At 41.8% G+C, this 22,630-nt stretch overlaps 2 protein-coding genes across 7 annotated transcripts in view; both read left to right on the top strand.

Moving 5' to 3' along the window:
- The window catches only part of LOC311053424 (E3 ubiquitin-protein ligase TRIM35-like), a 136,011-nt gene that overhangs the window by 98,015 nt on the left and 15,366 nt on the right, over positions 1-22,630 (top strand). The gene's annotated exons all lie outside the window — the stretch shown is intronic.
- znf512b (zinc finger protein 512B) overlaps positions 1-22,630 on the top strand; it is a 116,203-nt gene that overhangs the window by 14,225 nt on the left and 79,348 nt on the right. The window contains exon 1 of one of the 5 annotated variants that reach the window (XM_084068932.1): positions 15,968-16,029. The exons of 3 other annotated variants lie outside the window; for them this stretch is intronic. In XM_084068932.1, coding sequence (XP_083925058.1) covers positions 16,008-16,029 — 22 coding nt within the window. In that variant the 5' untranslated portion in view covers positions 15,968-16,007. Of the gene's footprint in view, positions 1-15,967; positions 16,030-18,304; positions 18,398-22,630 lie in introns of those variants that run through there. One more of the 5 variants, XM_084068931.1, reaches the window with a different exon arrangement.

Consider the following 22,630-nt stretch of genomic DNA (forward strand, 5'->3'; position numbering starts at 1 on the left):
TGTATTGAAAATTGCAAAGTAAAGTTGCAGTAAAGTAAAAAATACCTCAAAATTGTACTCAAGTACAGTACTTAAGTAAATGTACTTAGTTACACTCCACCAGTGTGTGTGTGTGTGTGTGTGTGTGTGTGTGTGTGTGTGTGTGTGTGTGTGTGTGTGTGTGTGTGTGTGTGTGTGTGTGTGTGTGTGTGTGTGTGTGTGTGTGTGTGTGTGTGTGTGTGTGTGTGTGTGTGTGCGTGCGTGCGTGCGTGTGTGCGTGCGCGTGTGCGTGACACACGTGTGCATGTTGAGATCATGCTGCTGTACCACGCAGCTGGTGGCTGGGAACAGGTCTTTATGGGGCTTATAATTGGCAACGTTAGACATTACATTGTCCGCCTTGCTGAGCTATCTATTTCTTTTTCTGGATCTCTCTCGCTCTCATGGATCGCTAGACTCCTCTTCCACAAAGCAGTGCACGCATGAAGATGTGTGGTAACACTTTACTTAACGGTCGGGTCTATAATGCATTAGAATTATATTTATAATGCGCTGATAAGTAATTATACTTAGAATTTGACTGCATTGGTGTAACGTGTACAAATTCTCGCCAAAAATACACAGTAAAACACTATGTGTACTTTAACCAGTGGTGGAAAAGGTACTCAGATATTTTACTCAAGTAAAATGATCAATACTGCAATATGAAAATACTCCGTTACAAGTAAAAGTCCGGAATTCAAAATGTACTTGAGTAAAAGCACAAAAGTATTCGTATCAAAATGTACTTAAAGTACTAAAAGTAAAAGTACTAAAATGTTTGAAAATAGCAGATCTGCAAGCTCACAACGCGTCGCGATGCGACGCGTTGTGAGCTTGTAGATAGGCTATTTTCAAATAGCCTATGTATAAAATAAGGCTAAAGTGGTTAATGTATGTTTTATGATATAATAATTGATAAGTGCAAAGTAACAAGTAACTAAAGTTTTCAAATAATTGTAGTGCAATAAAAGCATAATATTTGCCTCTGAGATGTAGTGGAGTAGAAGTAAAAGTACAGACAATTGAAAATACTCCAGTAAAGTAAAAATACTTCAAAATTGTACTTAAGTGCAGCACTTGAGTACATGTACTTAGTTACTTTACACCACTGACTTTAACCAAGAAGTGAAGGGAGCAATACATCTTAGGATCACGTTATCTCCTGGTTCTGTGTGGAAAAAAAAATAAATATATATATTATTATAAAAAAAAATGTGTTGAAAAACTTAGATTCACGTGATTGGCAGTGAACGCTTGAATTTGAATGGGCGTAGATCTACGTGATTGGCAGGGAATGTGTTAAAGTATGTCTGTGTCTGACTGTCCAGAATGCTGTATTTATCGTGAGCACGACTACACATTGAGGGATTTCCCTCTGCTCTTTGAGAAAATAATGTAGTCAGTAACACACTGCCATCGGGCAGGGTTTTCTGGAACAATATGGGTGGAAGAATCTTTCTTGAGACAAAAAACTTAAGGATATGGAAACTTTTTCAGGCCCTGTTACACAAATAAACGAAGGAATTCATATTGATGTCACCCTTCCATTCTAGTGGTGTATGTTAGAGCCAGACCGATATACTATATTTCTATATATCGGACTGGCCGATATATGAGCTACATTATTTGACTTTTTCCCCCCGGTATCAGCAATTATATGGCCCTATTTTGGGCATGTCATTATTATTATGTGAAAACTTTAAAAGGTTTCCGTAAACAATCATCCACATTTTTTTTGGTTGATTAGAATTGATTCTTCACAAAATATTGGTCAAAACATTGGTAATCGGTTGGCCAAACAATATGGCACCATTCTGTCTCTACTACTGTATGTAAAGCTAAAGTGATAAAGGTGTCAAGACTCAGGGAGCAGTCTAATTGTTCAGCTACTCCTTCAGTCATCATCCACGGTCGGTTTCCCCTGGCAGAACGCACAGCTGTCAATCTGCTCTTAACCCATTAAGACCGGGAACGCATCTGTGTCATTTTCAGATTTCTTTGGCTGTTAAAAAAATAGCAGATATACAAGCTCATAGCGCGGCACCGAGTGCCGCGCTATGAGCTTGTATATCTGCTGTTTTTTTTAAATTGTGAAATAATAAATGTTTTTTAAAGTGAAATGTTTTTTAAAGTGAACATTATAACTCAAATCTTTGCTTCTGGGGATTCTACAAATGTCTTCTAAATCCTACATTTCTTCACCCCCAAAATGATATTTATTTGGCCGAGGACCCCCAAATCAAAATATGTAGTTCCAGGGACCTCCATGTAGCAAAGTTTTGAGTTAAAAATGTTCGCTTTAAAAATATATATTATATTCAAAGATTTGCACACATTTTCACAATAGCAAAAAATAGCAGATCTACAAGCTCATAGCGCGGCACTCGGTGCCACGCTATGAGCTTGTATATCTGCTATTTTTGAATAGCCAAAGAAATCTTATAACGACACACAGCTGTGTACCCGGTCATAATGGGTTAAGGACCTCGTAAGAATTTGCCTCTCGGCACGATAAGCCGACTTCTGCCCCCCCCCCCAAAAAATTGGCTCCTTTAGCCCTTGTTACTCATCAGCGAAATGGCTGGAGCTTTTTATAGCTAATGATGAGGGCGAATGCTACAATGCTAATCACCGTGATGAGCCAGCCCCGGAGCTAGCTTGTCTATCCCGCGGGGGTTGTGTGTACTAGTGTGCGGTTTGGGGGGGGGGGAAACAAAAGCATAACTATCCAAAGCTCCCTGTGGCGGACTTTTTCAGTGCTCGTTTTCTGTGCCTCTTAACACACACACACACACACGCACACGCACACACACGCGCGCACTGTCTTCCTCAAGCTGTTAGGTACGATCATGTGGCGCTAAAAAAAAAAACTGCCGGTCTTAACAATGCTTTTGAATCGGTGCCTAGTTTGGCCTCATTATCCTCCTTAGCCCAGTTATATCTTTATGAACTTTTCAAGTGGTATCCGAGCAGTGCTGCTCCCCTCAGGGAAAGGCTCTGGTGTTTGGAGAAGGCATTATATTGTGTCTGTAAAGTAGTACTCTCTCTCTCTTTCCTTTCTCTCCCGTTGAGTCCATTGTTGAGTCCCTCTGTGGTTTCCCTGGAATTCCTCAGTGCTTTTCTTTTTACGCACAGAAACAGACGGCCCTGTGGATGAGCCTTGTGTGGCATACAGTCTTCATAAAGAATGAGCAGTGCGGTCGCGTTGTTGTCACCCTGCCACGCCAGACAACTACCAGGAAAGGATGTGGTCTCACTCTCTCTCTCTCTCTCTCTACGTCTCTAGGGCTCTCTCTCTCTCATGCACCCACCCTCCCTCCTCTCACTCTCGCTTTCTCAGTTAAAGGGTGTTAACCAAAGACACAAGCACTACGGTCTGCATTTCTATAATAGTCTGCATTTCTATAGTGCCTTTATCTAAAGCGCTTTACAATGCGTGTTACATTCACCCACAAGAAGCCAGAGGATTGAAACTATTCCGGTTTCCCAGATAGACCCTGAAACCCTCTGAGCCTATTGCTGTGCCTAGACTATGGCATAACTACACAACATTAATGCTAAACATAACAATGAGCCACAGCAAAAAAATCCGAACAGACATTGAACAGAGCATTATTTTACACTTTGGCTATTCAAAAATAGCAGATCTACAAGCTCGTAGCGCGGCACCGAGTGCCGCGCTACGAGCTTGTAGATCTGCTATTTTTCAGAAATCGTGAAAATGTGTGCAAATCTTTGAATATATATTGTTTTAAAGCGAACATTTTTAACTCTATTCTTTGCTTCTGGGGGTCCCTGGAACAAAAATATTTTGAGATGGGGGTCGGCGGCCAAATACATGTAATTTTTTGGGGTCCTTGACATGAAAAAGTTTGAGAATCACTGACATAGCAACTTACGTTCTTTCAAAAAGAAGACAGATTTTTTTCTTCAGAATGGGAACCTCAGGCCTCAATGGTTTAAATGAGTTGAGTGTATGACACGGATGTGTGTCAGGCAGCCATCCCCTGCTGTGAGAGTGCCGCAGTGACCTGCCAGCTCCCAGGACACACTGCCTGTCCAGTACTAGGAGCAGTGAAAGTATATTTACAGAAAAACAATGGGGGGACATCTCTTTTGGAAAGCTAGAACCTGTCTCTAGGACTAGTTGCAAATCGCAGACAGGTGCTCTTTTGTGACGGTTTTGAAGGAGGGTAAGGGAGTCACACTTTCTGTTTTTGGGGCGGTGTAGCCGCCCCCTATAAGTGAGTTTTGGACACCGACCAAAAGATTTGTATACCCCCTAACCCTTCCATTGTTGATGCAAATCGATACTTTTGCAAAGTCAGCCAATCACATTACAGCTAGTGTCATCACCACTAACTGTAATGTGATTGGCTGACTTTGCAAATTCAGGACTGTGATTGGCTAGCGAAACACATGACACATGTGAAGCCCTATGAATAGCAGTATGGACTTTAAAAAAAGTCATTTATCCTTTTTTCAAAGTGAGTCATGTTGTGATGACCACACACCGCCCACTTCACACTCCCTTCACACTCCCACTTTGTGCTTTTTCTGCCTTTTATTATTGATAGGACAGTAGGCTGACAGGAAATGGGGAAGAGAGAGAGATGGGGAGTGACTCGCAGCAAAGGCGACTCCTCGTTCTAAGCTTGTAGATCGGCTGTTTTCGACGCGCGACCTCTTGTATGCCGAAGTATAAGTTGAGCTTAAATAAACTGCAGTACAGTAGTGGTAGTGGGCCTACTGTACTGTAGTATTGTAAACAGTAGCCACTAGCCAACTGCTGTAATTGGCCCAAAACAACAGGGCACTAGTTTTTCATTATTTAGCTGTAACTACTTTTTATGTTCAGCAGCATTTGTTAATCACTTTAAGTATTCTAAAATAAAATAAATTACTGACTGCATAATTATCTGTAAACTGCATGTATATATACTTGCATTTGAGATAATCACAATTATTTTTGCATAATCGTCTCCATGTTGAAAAATATTTAAAAAATAGCAGAAATAGCAGATCTACAAGCTTACAACGCGTCACTTCGTGACGCGTTGTAAGCTTGCAGATCAGCTATTTCTGCTACTTTTACATGTAGAAAATGATTAAATATGTCAATAATTTCTTTGTATATTGAATTATTCTCAGATCTGCCCTGTGCAATTTATTGGTCACGAAGCCTAAAAGGCAAACAGATTCTTTTTTTTTCATGTTCCGATGTTCAACGCCAAACACACAATTAATCGTCAACTTAAATGTGTAATTTTGACAGCCCTATATATACTGTATATGAAGAATCGTGAGAGAATCGTGTTCTCAATTCTTAGGGAGAAAAATCGCGATTCACTTTTTAGCAAGAATCGTGCAGCCCTACCGCCTACTAGCGCCCCCTGTAAAAGTCAGGGGAGTTATATTGCAGAGGCGCTGCCGCGTCTTATCACCATCAATACGGCGTGTCCATGTTAAACGTGGTATAGCGTGTGAACCGGTGTAGCTAGCTGTGTATTCGTATATGTTTAAGCATGCACGCGTGTGTGTGTGTGTGAGTGTGCGCGCGTGTGTGCAGTGCTACGCATGTGTTTATTCCCCCCCGACGTCAGACTTACGAGTTCTGACTGCGTGGTGGACCCCTTCATCTCCGGCCAACCACAGTCTCCCATCTGCTGACCCTGCATCTCTGTCTCAGCGGCCACTATAGCCGCCCACCCCCACCTCCACCCCGCTCTCCTCTCCCTCCAGTATCTGTCTTTCCCACACTATCTCTCTCTCTCCCTCTCTCAGCTCCGTGTGTACACACAGAACCATCTCTCTCTTCCTCTCCTCCTCTCTCCATCCACCATATTAGCCCGCTCTGCTCCTCTTTTGTTCTCCTCATTCTCCTCCTTCTTCACTTCCTGGTTTCCCTCGTTAGGCGGTATTATTATGTACGAGCAGCTCGTATCTGTACTGTACCTCGTGCTTCTCGTTTTACCCAGGGGTGGAAAAAGTACTCAAATTCTTTACTTAAGTAAAAGTACCAATACTGCAATATAAAAATACTCTGTTACAAGTAAAAGTCCAGAATTAAAAATGTACTTGAGTAAAAGTACAAAAGTATTGGCATCAAAATGTACTTAGAGTACCAAAAGTAAAAGTACTAAATATTTGAAAATAGCAGATCTACAAGAGCTTGTAGATCTGCTATTTTCAAATAGCCTAGGTATAAAATACGGCTAAAGTGGTGAATGTATGTTTCATAATATCATAATTTATATCTGAAAAGTAACTAGCAACTAAAGTTTTCAAATAATTGTAGTGGAGTGAAAGTACAATATTTGCCTCTGAGATGTAGTGGAGTAGAAGTGAAAGTACTGGAAATTGGAAATACTCAAGTAAAGTACAAATACCTCAAAATGTTACTTAAGTACAGTACTTAAGTAAATGTACTTAGTTACTTTCCACCACTGGTTTCCCTCGTTAGGCGGTATTATGTATGAGCAGCTCGTATCTGTCCTGTACCTCGTGCTTCTCGTTTTACCCACTATCTATCTTTCACCCTCCCCCCACCCCCCCCTACCCACAGCCCCACCAAAAGTGATGAACAAACAACTCCAAAAGCGAGCATCGATAAGAAGAGGCATACAGTTAGATTGAGTTGTTTGTATCTTGGAGGTAAAAAACTGTAAACTCTTGTAGATTTGTGTCAGTGGGCTCACCGGAGAGAGTCCTCTTTTGTCATCTATTTCAGTGGTTTTCAACCAGTGGTCCGGGGACCACCAGTGGTCCTTGAGGGAGTTCCAGGGGGTCCCCAGCCCCCTGGAATGATAGATAGGAACCAAATGGACCCTTATGGGTCTGTAACTCTGAGAGTGTACAAATGGAACCAAATGGACCCGTTAGGGTCCATTTGGTTCCATTTGTACACTCTCAGAGTTAAATTAACATTGATTTTATAATAAAAATTGGGGTCCCAGAGATAGAAATGCCATTAAATGGGGGTCCGTAGCCTAATGCATGCTAAACTGGGGGTCCTTGAAATTAAAATGGTTGAGAATCACTGCTAGAGAGCCGTAAAAATCTTCTCTTATTGGGGTCCCTGGCATATCTTTTCAAATGGGGGTCCGCGGGGTAATAAGTGTCAATTAGGGGGTCCTTGACATGAAAAAGTTTGAGAACCACTGATCTATTTCACATCATCATTTGGCAGCAGGGCTAGAATAATACACAATAACATCCTCAGTGTTCATTTATTTCTGAGAGCACTAAATGGAGCCAAATGGATCCATAACTCAGACGAATGCGTGCAAGTTAGAACCCGATGGACTCATTTGTGGTTCCCTTTGTACCATAGATATAGAAACCTAGATACCTCATTGGCCTCTGCAGTTCATTGGAGCGACCTGTATCGCAATACCCTTGTATTGCTTCCGCCCCTGGTCCAAGGAAGTTTTTCCCTATTCGTGTGTGTCACAGAAGGGGGCGTTCAGTAGGCCTCTGATTGGCCCACCGAACGTCCCCTTCTGTGACGCACGCGACTGAGGGCGGAAGCTGGTGCGCGCCCGAGATACAGACGCCTCAGAGCCAGAGGAGGCGTCTACCTTTATATGTCTATGCTTTGTACGCTCTTAGAGTTAAATTGATACCGGAGGTTTTACTGTGTAGCCGTGGTGGAAAAAGTACTCAAATTCTTTACTTAAGTAAAAGTACCAATACTGCGATATAAAAATACTGTGTTACAAGTAAAAAAAAAAAAAAAAAAAAAACTTGAGTAAAAGTACAAAAGTATTGGCATCAAAATGTACTTAAAGTACCAAAAGTAAAAGTACTAAATATTTGAAAATAGCCGATCTACAAGCTCACAACGCGTCGCGATGCGACGCGTTGTGAGCTTGTAAATCTGCTATTTTCAAACAGCCTATGTATAAAATAGGGTTAAAGTGGTTAATGTATGTTTCATTATATCATCATTTATATCTGAAAAGTAACTAGTAACTAAAGCTTTCAAATAATTGTAGTGGAGTAAAAGTACAATATTTGCCTCTGAGATGTAGTGGAGTAGAAGTAAAAGTATTGGAAATTGGAAATACTCAAGTAAAGTACAAATACCTGAAAATTGTACTTAAGTACAGTACTTGAGTAAATGTACTTAGTTACTTTCCACCACTGCTGTGTAGAGGGGTGGGATGGGGGGAAAAGAGGGAGGATAGATACAGAGGGTCTGTGCTGCTGAGTTAGGGGCGCTGCTGTGTCCACAGAAAGCTTTTTTTTTTTTTTGCTCGGAGTGCATCTTACTAAGCGCCCTGAGCACACAGAGTGTTTATTGATGCTGATGATGCGACATTTGAGCTTATCAATCGTTGGCCGTGCTCGAACGCGGTGTCATCTGCGTTATTAGCACAGAAAATGGCCGATAACGGTCGACGTGGACTTCTTATGGTTGTGTTGGTAACGTAGCCAGTGGTTCATGCTTCAAAGTTAGGGATGTGTAAAAGTGACCAAAATGAAATTCGATTCGATTCATTTTTTTTTAACAGTACTTCATGTAAACACAAATTAGAGAAAAATATTACATCCATGCTAGGTATCCTATAACATTTATAATTAGGGTTGTCCGATATTGGCTTTTTTACCGATAACCGATATACCGATATTGTCCAACTCTTAATTACCGATACCGATATCAACCGATACCGATATATGCGGGGATTATTGTGATTAGGGTAAGCTCAAATTTCATATCACACACACCATATACAGTAAGAACTCCTGTAACTTATGTATAAAGCAAAAAAGAAAAAAAAAAATCTTTCAAAAACCGATACCGATATTTTCCCGATATCAATTTTTATGCTAATATCGGCCGATAATACCGGGAGGCCGATAAAATCGGACATCCCTATTTATAATGGGCAATTTATAATGGGCAGCTCACAACGCCTTGCGCTGCGAGGCGTTGTGAGCTTATAGATCGGCTATTTTCGGCTATCGTTCCCCATCACACAAAGATTTGGCGGACCCTCTGTAGTAACTCTGAGGACCCCCCTAGGGTTCCCGGACCCCCCGTTGAAGACCCCCGTCATAGATGACTGATGTCATAGATGACTGGTCAAGGCTGGTGACGTGAAATCCGAGATCCACATTGGAGCCCCGGCTGTTTCTATTTATCCCCGAAATCCACACGATTTCCTCGTTTCAACATGGTCTCTATGGATCCTCACTGAATGCTCGGTGTGGGAGGCTGCCATTTCTGTCGACACACACACACACACACACACACACACACACACACACACACACACACACACACACACTCAGAGGTGGACTGTGGGGTGTTTGAAAACGTGCCTAGTAGCCTCCCCATGACATCATTAGCTGTCATTTCAAATAAGATTTAAAACTTATTATTATTAATCCTTTTTTTTTAGATTCATGCAAGAACAATGGCTTCTATTTCAGCGGCCTAACTTTCCAGGAAAAGCGAGGCTGTAGTTTTATACTTGGAATCAGTGGTGGAAAGTAACTAAGTACATTTACTTAAGTACTGTACTTAAGTACAATTTTGAGGTATTTGTACTTTACTTGAGTATTTCCAATTTCCAATACTTTTACTTCTACTCCACTACATCTCAGAGGCAAATATTGTACTTTTAATCCACTACATTTATTTCAGAACTTTAGTTACTAGTTACTTTTCAGATATAAATTATGATATTATGAAACATACATTAACCACTTTAGCCCTGTTTTATACCTAGGCTATTTGAAAATAGCAGAGCTTGAAGATCTGCTATTTTCAAACATTTTAGTACTTTTACTTTTGGTACTTTAAGTACATTTTGATGCCAATACTTTAGTACTTTTACTCAAGTCAATTTTGAATTCTGGACTTTTACTTGTAGCAGAGTATTTTTATTTTGCAGTATTGGTACTTTTACTTAAGTAAATAATTTGAGTACTTTTTCCACCAATGCTTGGAATCCCCATGCGTCGATGATGTCATTGGTATACAAGTTTGTGAACTGAAATGGCACCATCTTTATAATGAGCATTAGTGAGGACCAAGCAAATCGTTGCTGTCGGGGCATAAACCTCTCATCTTCATATTCTATCTTTTGGTGTTTTTTCATAAATTGACGCCCCACTTGATCATACTACAGCGTCACACAAAAGTATCACGCACACAATCGCAGATCCTGTCATAGACGGCGAGCCATGCCAGAAAAAAAGGTTAAAAAAAAGCTCTTTTAAACCACATGAACGGTAGTTTCACTATTCTGGGCCTGTCATAATAATAGGCGGACATCCAGACAAAATAGAGGGGGGAAAAAGGAGAGAGGGCCAAGAATAGACCCCTGGGGGACCCCCGGGGTCAACTGAAGTATATACAGTATACTGTTAGGTTTTCATGTGGTTAAAACTCTCAGTCCTCTTGTGTGTAGAGACAGGAAACGGAACGAGTGTGGAGAGAAAGAGAGAGAGAGAGAGAGACATGTAACACGGGTCTAAAGGCCGGGGATCGAACCGGGGGGACGTTGTGGTTATGTCGGTATGTGGACGCATTGCACTGTCTGGTCATATGAGGTTTCCATCTGACGGCGAAGAATTTGCTCTCTCCAAAACCTATAGTCTCTCAATAGGCCGGTTTTCTCGGTTAAGCCCGGAACACACTCACTCACACTGAGCTTGTAGATCTGATATTTTCAAAATTGTTGTACTCTTACTTTTGGTACTTTAAGTACATTTTGATACCAATTACTTTTGTACTTTTACTCAAGTACATTTTGAATTCCGGACTTTTACTTGTAACAAACAGAGTACTTCTACATTGCAGTGCTGATACTTTTACTTAACCCATTGAGACCTGAAGCCGATTCTACATGTCTCCTAAATCTCCACAGTATTCTGAAAAACCTATGTTTCTATATCAGTGGTGCTCAATCTTTTTCATGTCAAGGACCCCCAAAATGATATGTATTTGGCCGCGGACCCCCATCAAAATATGTTGTTCCAGGGACCCCCCCAGAAGCAAAGATTTGAGTTAAAAACGTTCGCTTTAAAAATATATATATTCAAAGATTTGCACACATTTTCACGAATTTTCAAAAATAGCAGATCTACAAGCTCGTAGCGCGGCACTCGGTGCCGCGCTATGAGCTTGTAGATCTGCTATTTTTGAATAGCCCAAAGTGTAAACTAATGCTTTTTTTAGCTCAAATCAAAAAATGACACAGTTCCAGGTCTTAATGGGTTAAAGTAAAACATTTGAGTACTTTTTCACCCCCAGCGGCGCCGATGCCGCCGGCGGCCATCGCCGGGCCACACGTGTGGCCAGTGGGGTCATCCGACCTGTTGTGATTGGCTGACGACGGCAAACACACGCGGTTGGCTGTGGGCCAACAGAACGGTGCGCCCGTCAGGTGATAGATTGTGTTTCCAATAATATGAAGCGTGCATGGTGGGCCTGACGGTGGGAGGAAGGCTGTTTAAAAAAAAAATCGATGGCATGGGTCTGAAGAAGAGAGGATGTCGAGGTATATCGTGAGTCACCGGATTATGCAGCAGGATTCTTCATTGCCCGGGCCTTTTTTTTTCTCCTTTTTTTCTGTCGATTCGGCTGTTTTAAGTGCGGTTTAGTGGAGCTGGTAAGCCGATACCCCTCCATGGGGCTTTTGGTAGAGGGGGGGGCAATATGCACACAAAGTGCTGTGGTGCTGTTTTAGTGACTTTATTGAACGCAGAGACAAATCGTCTTTTTTTTTTTTTTTTTTTTGGGACGCTCCAGGGCTCTGCGCTAGTTTTTGAGTTTGTACCAATGATCACGTTGGTTCCTTTAGGACGGTGAGCTTCAATCTTTTTGTGCACCAAAGGGCAAGTTCAAATCTCAGGTCACACCTGTATTCATGGCGGGGAAAAAAAACATTTTGCGGAAAATGTTTAAATGACAATAAAAAAATTCAATCATTTCAACATTTTCGCCTATAGTGATACGGCCATAATAGGGACGACAAAAAGGAACCAGAATGAGAATCAACTTTATTGTCACATCACTGGTTTACAGGTGTAAAGAAGAAATAGTTTGTTTAGTTTTTGCCTAAGCTCTATCATTTTGTTGTATTCCAGAAGAAGAAAAAGAAGAAGGGGAGGCTTGGATTAAAAAAATCTAACATTAAGAACAACACAACAGATCAAGATATATACATACAGTATATCATCGTCTGTCGGATGGAAACCCTCATATGTCCAAAACTGTTGCTTGTACTGTAGCAGAAACATGCTACTCGAAACATGTTGCTTCCCGCCACATTTCGAGCTTGTGGATCTGCTTCTTTTGACGCTGTAGTGTGATCAAGTAATGCGTTAATTTACAAAATAAGAAGATTTCTGCCCGACAACAACAATATACACATAGCATAAGACCAATGCAATTTAACAGCAGATACAGTATGTGCATGAAGTGTGAAAGTGATAACAACACATTGGTAGGTCCATATAGCGGCAGGTATGTGCATGTTTAGACATAAGGTGCAAAAAAAAAAAAAAACATAGGGCAGAATGTTGAATGTGGTTAAAATCTATATTTTCTTAGGATATAGAATGTGTGTCAAAGTACTCATACCTTTTCATTGCAGTTTTATACGTATTGCAATAATTTACAATTTAGGCATTTAGCAGACACTCTTAATCCAGAGCGATTTACAGTAAGCAAAGTAAAAACACGAGGTAATACATCAAATGCATTGAAATAGTAATCTAGGATCATAGTATAGGTAAACCAAGAACCTATCATCAGTCTAAACAGTATAATATCCAAACATAAATGATCAGTACATTGAAGCTATACAAACTATAGGATGCCAGGTCAACAAATGAAAACCCATCCGCTTGAATAGAGCTGCTTCTGCAACCAGCAGGGCCGAACCAACGGGCCATTCATATGAACTGTCACACTTACTATATAGCCTCAATTTACAAGCCCGGATGCTAGCCCCTTGATTTGTCCCAATAAGTCCCAATATGCATTTTTTGGGGAGTGTGAGAGTGTGTTGACACACACACCAGTCAGTGTGCCTCGGCACGGCACGGCACGGCAGTCCGTTTGGGGAAACCAAACCCCCTGATGCAGAAGATAAGCTAAAATACCGATGCAGTGATTTGTGAAACCGAGAGGGCTGCCTGTCGTGTCGTTCCTGGAGAAGCTGTGGAGGCAGTTGGAACACAATATATTAACCCATTGAGACCGGGAGCGCATCGCTGTCATCTTAGATCTCTTTGGCAATTCAAAAATAGCAGATTATACAAGCTTGTAGATCTGCGTTTTTTTTAAATCTTGAAATGTTTCGCAAATCTTTGAATATACATATTTTTTCAAGCGAACATCTTTAACTCAAATCTTTGCCTCTAGGGGTGGGGTGGTGGAGGTCCCTGGAACAAGAACAAAATATTTTCAGATGGGGGTCCGCGGCCAAATGCATAACATTTTGGGGGTCCTTGACATGAAAAAGTTTGAGCACCACAGATACAAGTTTTTTCAAAAAACTGGAAAACATTTGTAGAATCCCCAGAAGATTTGAGATTCGATTACAAATAATCGCTTTAAAAAAATACACATATTCAAAGATTTGCACACTTTTTCACGATTTTTCCCAAAAAATAGCAGATCCACAAGCTCGTAGCGCGGCACTCGGTGCCGCGCTACGAGCTTGTAGATCTGCTATTTTTTTGAACAGCCCAAAGAAATCTTTAAAAAATGACACAGATGCGTGCGTTTCCCCAGATTGAAGGGGTTAATTCATTAGGCTCTGCTCTGTGTCTAGCAGATGGATTTGCAACGCGATACACTGCTTAGTGACAGGTGACATATTATGCCGTTTGGGCAGACGCTCGTATAATCCAGGCACTCGTATCGTCGTATCGTGACCGCATGATCCGTCTCTGTCGGGACAAAACCTCACATGTGTCCCCAAAAAAAAACTGTTACTTTTCGGGATTTCAAATTCAAAAAGTAGCAAGAGTTAGCAGATCTGCACGACCTCGCGGATCTGCTACTGTTGATGCTTTTGTGTGATGCTGTAGTCAGTGTGATCAAGTATAGGGCGTTCATTTAACGGGAAAAAAAACAAAAAGTTTGAATATGGAGATAAGAGGTTTTCTGCCCCGACTGTGTCGATATATATACCATCAGCAGTGGCGTAAAGTAACCAAGTACATTTACTCAAGTACTGTTCTTAAGTACAAATCTGAGGAATCTTTACTTTACCGGAGTATTTACAATTTTCTGTACTTTCACTTCTACTCCACCACATCTCAGAGGCAAATGTTGTACTTTTATTCCACTACAATTATTTGAAAACTTTAGTTACTAGTTACTTTGTATATTCCGATTCTTATTTACAAAACATACATTACCCACTTCAGCCCTGTATACATTTCTGCCATTTGAAAATAGCCGATCTACAAGCTCACAATGCGTCGCGATGCGACGCATTGTGAGCTTGTAGATCGGCTATTTTCCAATCGACATTCTGCATACTGAGTACTTTCTACTTTTGGTACTTTAAGTACATTTTGATACCAATACTTTTGTACTTGTACTCAGGTAAATTGTAATTCCGGTCTTTTACTTGTAACAGAGTTCTACATTGCAGTATTGATACTTTTAAGTAAAAAATAGTACTTTTTCCACCACTGACCATCAGTACAGATGTCCTCCTCACTGGGGTTAGAACGCAACCCCCCCCCCCCTCCCTCCTTTCCCCAAAAAACCTGGGGAGGATTTAATGCCATCATGGTGCTGCTCTACTTTCAGAGGATCCGCTAAATGGCATGTACTGTATGCTAACGGATCAGGCAGGCGGTTCATATTTTTCCTCTTCACAAAATCGAATTAGGGTCATCTCCAGAACAGGGCATTCAGCATCAGGCCAACAACACGTTTGAGTAGTGTGCGTGTGCGTGTGCGTGTGCGTGTGCGTGTGCGTGTGCGTGTGCGTGTGCGTGTGCGTGTGCGTGTGTGTGTGTGTGTGTCGAAAGACGGATTAACCCATTAAGACCTGAGGCCGATTCTACAAATGTTTTCTAAATCCTGACAGTTTTCTGAAAAACATGAGTTGCTCTATCAGTGGTGCTCAAACGTTTTCATGTCAAGGACCCCAAAAATGTTATGTATTTGGCCGCCGACCGCCATCTCAAAATATGTTGTTCCAGGGACGCCCAGAAGCAAAGATTTGAGTAAAAAATGTTGACTAAAAAAATATATGTATTCAAAGATTTGCACAAATTTCCACAATAAAAAAAAATAGCAGATATTCAAGCTTGTGCTATGAGCTTGTAAATCTGCTATTTTTGAATAGCCAAAGAAATGACACAGATGCAATCTCGGGTTTTAATGGGTTAACCCCTAACTAACCCCTTTCAACCTGGCGTTGTCCCTATTTTTGGGGTATGTCATTATAGGCAAAAATGTAACATTTACAGAATGTCCCAACATGTGCGACATACTGTTGTTGGGCTTAAGTGGTTAAGACAGACGAACAGTGAAAGCAGAAGAGAAATATATATTGCTGTCGGGCAGAAACCTCCATATTTTAGCTTTTTATGTTTTTATATATATTAATGTATGTATATACATTAATGCCCTACTTCGACATACTGCAGTGTCACACAAGAGTAGCACAAATAGTATTTTGAGCTTGTAGATCCGCTATTTTTGGTATTCTTTGAATTTGAATCTTGAAAAGTAATCGTTTTGGACATGGGAGGCTTCCACCCGACGGAGAGAGAGAGGGAGAGAGAGAGAGGGAGGTAGAGGGAGGGAGGGAGGGAGGTAGAGAGAGAGAGAGAGAGAGCGTGGTTCTCCCTCCCTCAGTGAGTCAGTGTCTGGGTAACAGCTCTGCTGCTGCTGCGTCTCCTGTCTGCTTTGTACTAAAACTGTCTGGAGTCAAGCCTGACTGGGAGAGAGACACAGAGACACAGAGAGAGAGAGAGAGAGAGAGAGGGAGAATATTATGGGAACGTCATCAAAGAAAGGTGTGTAGATGGTGCTGGATGACAACCCGAAACCGGGAGGCTTGTGTGTGTGTGCGTGTGCGTGTGTGTGTGTGTGTGTGCGTGTGTGCGTGTGCGCGCGCTTTTGTGCGTGGGTGTTTCATTTTCTCTTGCTCTCTTGCTGTGCAATATCTCTTTCTTTCTCTCTTATACTTGAGTGTGACTCTGTGTCTTTGGAGAGAGTGAGAGGAAAGAGGAAGGGAGAGAGAGTGTGTGTGTGTGTGTGTGTGTGTGTGTGTGTGTGTGTGTGTGTGTGTGTGTGTGTGTGTGTGTGTGTGTGTGTGTGTGTGAGAGAATCAAATGGAAAAATAGCAAGTAGGAAAATAGGGAGTGATGAGAGGTGTGTGTGTGAAAGTGGCACGGTGTTAAAGTGCCATCAGAGAGAAGGAGTGAGAGAGAGTGAAAGTGAGGGAGAGAGGGAGAGAGACAAGTATGGCAGGGAAGCAGTGTTGTTGCCATGTCCGCTTATTATAAGCGACTTTGGGCTTGTTTTTTCTGTAAAGTTGCTTGTAAATATTGGCGGTTGCAGTTTTTTTGGGGCTTGTTTCTAAAGTGTATAGTTGCTTATTTAGCCGTTGCTTCCTAATTGTTGTTTAAACCAGTGGTTCTCAAAAATGTTCATGTCAAGGACCACCCAAATTAACATGTAATTGTCCACGTATCCCCATCTGGAAGCATTTTGTGCCAGGGACCCCACCGTACCAGATTTGTGTTGTTAAAATGTTTCAAAAATATATTTTTTTTTACTTAAGTACTCTACTTAAGTACTATTTTGAGGTATTTGTACTTGACTATTTCCAATTTCCAATACGTATACTTCTACTCCACTACAGTTACTTAGTTACTTAGTTGATTTTGATTATTATTACAAAATATATATTAGCCCTGTATACATTTCGGCCATTTGGAAATAGCCTGACGCATTGTGAGCTTGTAGATCTGCTATTTTCAGACGATTTTTTTTAAAACTTGTGAAATGGGACATTCTGCATAACGAGCACTTGCTACTTTTGGTAATTTAAGTACATTTTTAAAGCAATTTTACTCAAGCAAATTTTGAATTCCGGACTTTTACTTGTAGCAGAGTACTTTTACATTGCAGTATTTTTAAAAACACACGCAAAAAATGTAGTACTTTTTCCACCACTGCTTATTTCTCTTGCAAAATCTGGCAACACTGCAGGGAGGGCAGATGAATGGTGGCTATAGCCTTAAAGGAGAAGTTGATGTCCAGCCACACAAGGCAGTGAAACCGCATTCCGAGGGGAAAAAAACGGCCTACAGTACAGTAGAGTACAGTAACCACACACACACACACACACACACACACACACACACACACACACACACACACACACACACACACACACACACACGTGCACGCGGTGTGACGATGTTTACTACGCACTGACTGTGCGCTCTATGCAAATGTTTCGATGTTTCGCTTCCTACTTTTATTGTTTGTTGTTGTTGAGCGTAAGGAGCTACACCACAGGGTCTTACTTGGTGTGTGTGTGTGTGTGTGTGTGTGTGTGTGTGTGTGTGTGTGTGTGTGTGTGTGTGTGTGTGTGTGTGTGTGTGTGTGTGTGTGTGTGTGTGTGTGTGTGTGTGTGTGTGTGTGTGTGTGAGAGAGTGTATTGTCTGTTCTCTCTGAAACCCACTGTGCTGACGGAGACAAAGACTCCTGTGTGAGTGTTTGTTGGGGAAAACAAATGACTGTTCTCTGTTCTAACAAGCGTGCGTGTACGCGTGTGTTTGTTTGCGTGTGTGTGTGTGTGTGTGTTTGACTGCGTGCGTGTGTTTTCGTGTGCGTGTGTGTGTGTGTGTGTGTGTGTGTGTGTGTGTGTGTGTGTGTGTGTGTGTGTGTGTGTGTGTGTGTGTGTGTGTGTGTTTTCACTGGAGGGAAGCAGTTTCAGCCGTAGCTAGCAGGGAGCTCAGAGGTTATTTGAGATCATTAGGCAGCTGGCAGCACTCCTGGGTCCTGGCTTCTCTTCTCTTCTCTTCTCTTCTCCTCCTTTAATCCTCTCTCCTCTCTTTTCTTCTCTCCTCCCCTCCCCTCATCTCCTACTTTTCTCCTCTCCTCTCCTCTCCTCTCCTCTCCTCTCCTCTATGACCAGTGTAAAGGCTAGGTTTTATGCAGACAGCTGTGAGGGAGTCAGAGCCCCAACAACACGGGGTTAAACAGCTGTGTTGTCCCCACAGTGCTGCCTGGGAAAGAGAGAGAAGGAGGAATTACACTGCTGTACAATAAGGCCTGCTTTGTTTCACCAAGCAGAGACAATAATGATTGTGATTGCTGGAGCATCCTTGCTAGAGTGTCCGAGTGGAAGCAGCAAGCGAGGGAAAGCTAGTGAGTACCTGTTTCCTTCATTGTTTTCCCAGAGAAGAAATGGCAGTTTGCCATGTTTCATCTTAAGGTAGCTCTCCACCGCACCGACGTCGCCGGTGGTAAGTGTTGGAAAGCGTCTGTTGACGAAAATTTGCTGTTGAATGGGGCGGTGGGTACACTGGCGCGTCAGGTCGTAAGTTGTAGTGGAGCGTCTAATGCCAACCGAGCTTTCGACCGTCGGATAGCAGCGGGCTTGTTGTTGAAAAAGACATCAAGCCAGTGGCTATTTCTGTCGGCTCTCAGGTGCATTCAGCTATTCTTTTTACACACCTTCCGAACCGACCGATCTGCCGACTAGTAATCTGTAGTAGTCTGTTTGGTGGAGAGCTGCCTTTAACCACTTAAACCACTTAAATACCTGGATTGCCTATGTTGGGCGGACACCATTTTTCATGTTAAAACGTTCTTGTTCAGCCGATCTACAAGCATGTTGTGCGTAGCAGTGAGACCAGCCATGCTTTACGGCTTGGTGTAGTGAGATGGTTTGGAAACGAGGGCACTGATGAAAAGGACAGGAGGCCGAGCTGGAGGTGGCAGAGTTTAAGATTTAGGAGTGACGACAAGGATGGACAAGATCAGGAATGACCACATAAGAGGGACAGCCCAGGTATGGAAGGTTTTTTGGGGGGGATAACGAAAAAGAGGCGACTTTTAGATGGTTTGGACATGTGTAGAGGAGGGATGAGGGGTATACTGGACAAAGGAATGCTGAAAGATGGAGCTGGCATTGAACATTGAAACATATGAATACATGTTTTATTTCTTTTTGCCATTTAGGCTTCGTAATAAAAACTTGCACAGGGAAGATATGGCAAATAACTTAAATATACAAAAAATTATTGACATATAATATAATAATTATATGCATGTAAAAATAGCTGAAATAGCTGATCTTGTAAGCTTGTAGATCTGCTATTTCTGCTTTTTTAATATTTGAAATATATTGAAAATAACATTTTTCAACATGGAGACGATTATGCAATTATTTTTGCCATTATCTCAAATAATTGCGATTTGACGATTATGCAATAATTGTGAAAGGCCTACTTGTAGATGGGGCTATTCTCGCCGCCCAACACCATGGCACTAGGGCTTATAACCACCATGAACCCTCGAGTCATATGATATGACTATAAAGTTTATAGTGGTTAAGTATGACTCATACCGTGGAGGAACCCGTTGCCTCCCTGCTTGGCACTGAGCATCAAGGGATGGATTGGAGGCGCTGTGCTGTAGCATCATTTAGTGTCCGGGTAGCTCAGCCAGTAGAGCATTGCAAATCAAGATTTTTCAAAAATAGCAGATCTACAAGCTCATAGCGCGGCACTCGGTGCCGCGCTATGAGCTTGTAGATCTGCTATTTTTGAATAGCCAAAGACATCTAAAGTGACACAGATGCGTTCCAGGTATCAATGGGTTAAACAATTAGATCAAATAGCAGATCTACAAGCTCGTTGCGCGGCACTCTGTGCCACGCAACGAGCTTGTAGATGAGCTGCTATTTTTGAGAAATTCTGAAAATGTGTGCAAATCTTTGAGTGTATGTATTATTTCAAAGCGAACAATTTTAACTCCAATCTTTGTTTCTGGGGGTCCCTGGAACAAAATATTTTGAGATGGGGTCCGTGGCCAAATACATTTTTGGGGGTCCTTGACAATTATTTTTAGAAAACTGTTGGGATTTAGAAGACATCTTTAGAATCGGCTTCAGGGCTTAATGGGTTAATATGGTGTCACAAAACTTTGAACCACTTTAACCATTATCTTATACTTTGGCTATTCAAAAATAGTAGAAATACAAGCTCATAGTGGTTCACTATGAGCTTGTAGATCTGCTATTTTTATTTTATACTTTGGCTATGCAAAAATAGTACAAGTACAAGCTCATAGTGCGGCACAGAGTACCGCACTATGAGCTTGTAGATCTTGTACAAATCTTGGCACAACAATATTTTTGGAGACAGTGGGTTTGAGAACCACTGCGGTAGAGTACTCCGCTTTGGACCGCCAAGGTTCCAGGTTCGATTCCTGGCACCGTTAACTCGGGCATACATATGTGCCACTTCAAAACTTCACACGTTACTGTTCTTTCCCTGAAAGTGCCCTGAAAATGCATTTTTCCTCCCTGTTCTGCCCTTAAAAATGCACTGTTTTGCCCCTGAAAAGAAGTTGTCACTACACACCCCCGTTTTTCCCTTCAACAGACAACCATATACATGAGAACAAAAGAATGTGTGTTGAAGAAGGTGTCAGACTCATTATGAGGCGAAAGGTGATTTGAAGAGGTCCATGACCAGTTGCTCAAATGAATTAGCATCATAAAAGCAGTGATCATCAAAATAATTCAGCATTTTAAATGCCCTTCTTTGTCCCTCTTATTGCCCTGGGAATCCCCTGAAAATGTACTGTCTTGGCGATGGCAGGACATTTGAAGTTTTGAAATGGCACATCTGTATGAGTAGCAAACAGCTTGGTAACTAAGTCGCGTGGTATAAGTACTGGGAGCTGATGGTAGGTGTTGCATTCCACCGCAGCAATCCGTCTCCCAGGGGGGTCTAGCTTTGAAAAAAGGGGATAGACACCCTTACCCTCTCTGACACCGACAATATGTCACTCCGACCTACTTCTAGCGTCATATACAGAGGTGTACTTACTTCTACATCAGGATGCCTCCCGCTACTGACCTACTTGTATGGGCCACGTGGCCCTAGAACCCTTGTTTCCACAAGGCTACTACTTACTTAAATGAACTCTAGCGTCTGTGAAAATATAGGCGAACATTCATCAAAAATACTTCTACTTCAACAGGGGGTCCGGGACCCCTAGGGGGTCCTCAGAGCTACTATAGGGGGTCCGCCAAATCTTTGTGTGATAGGATTTAGTTTTTTTACATTAAACACTTGAACCCTAGAATTCCTTTTCTGAGGGGAATATTAGCCAAAAATAGCAGATCTACAAGCTCTCAACGCCTCGCGCTGCGAGGCGTTGAGAGCTTGTAGATCGGCTATTTTTGGCAAAGAGGCTATAGGTGTAGAGGGGAAAAAAAGCAGACTAAGTAAAAAAAACTTTAATCTGAAACACAATTTTATACAATATAGAGTAGGGGGTCCCTGCTTCATCTCTCTCTCAGCTAGGGGGTCCTTGGCCTGAAAACGTTGGAGACCCCTGTTCTAGACCGTTTATTTTCAGCAAAGAGGTTTTGGGCCATATTGTTGCTTCTTTGCCATCTTGTACTATTTTTAAAAACATTTTCAAATAGTTCAACCAACCAATCTACATCGAAAATAGGGCCCCTTGGTGTAGAGGGGGAACAAGGAGTGGGCTCAATACAGATCCCTGCGGGATCCCTGGTCAACAACATAATATAAATGGGTTTAAGTGGTTATGTTTTAAATCCAACTCCAGCGCTGGGTGGGTGGGCTGTGTGTGTGTCTGCAGTGTCAGAGTGGGAGACAAGCAAAGGAAACGCTAGCGGGTTACTGTAGCCCTTTTGATTTGTTTAACCCTTTAAGGCCGGGAAGGGAACGCATGTGTGTCATTTTAAGATTTCTTTGGTTATTTTTTAGAAAAATCATGAAAATTTGTGCGAATCTTTTATGTACATTTTTAACTCAAATCTTTGCTTCTGGGGGTCCCTGGAACAATACATTTTTAGATGGGAGGGGGTCCGCGGACAAATACATATTATTTTGGGGGTCCTTGACATGAAAAAAGTTTGAAAACCATTGATAATATAGCGACATAAGTAAAACATTTTAAACTCTAGGAAGAAGAAAATGTTAGGATTTAGAAGGCATTTGTAAAATCCCCAGAAGCAAAGATTTGAGTTAAAAACTTTCGCTTCAAAAAAGTATATATACATTCAAACTAAAGATTTGCACACATTTTCACGATTTTTCCAAAAAATAGCAGATCTACAAGCTCGTAGCGCGGCACTCGGTGCCGCGCTACGAGCTTGTATATCCGCTATTTTTATATAGCCAAAGAAATCTTAAAATGACACAGATGGCGTTCCCGGTCTTAAAGGGTTAACCAAAGGAAAACTGCACTGTGCACGTCATGTTTCATTTTAAGTTTTTTTTTTTTAATCCAGCTACACCACTGGGTGGGTGGTGGGTCTTTTTGCTTTGTTGTGTTGCTCATGATGTGCCCTCCGTGCGCACAAGCAGCTCCTGTACTTGCGCGTGTGTGTGT

The sequence above is a fragment of the Gymnoscopelus microlampas genome (assembly GCF_963454915.1).
Source record: "Gymnoscopelus microlampas genome assembly, chromosome: 10".
NCBI classification, from domain to species: Eukaryota; Metazoa; Chordata; class Actinopteri; order Myctophiformes; family Myctophidae; genus Gymnoscopelus; species Gymnoscopelus microlampas.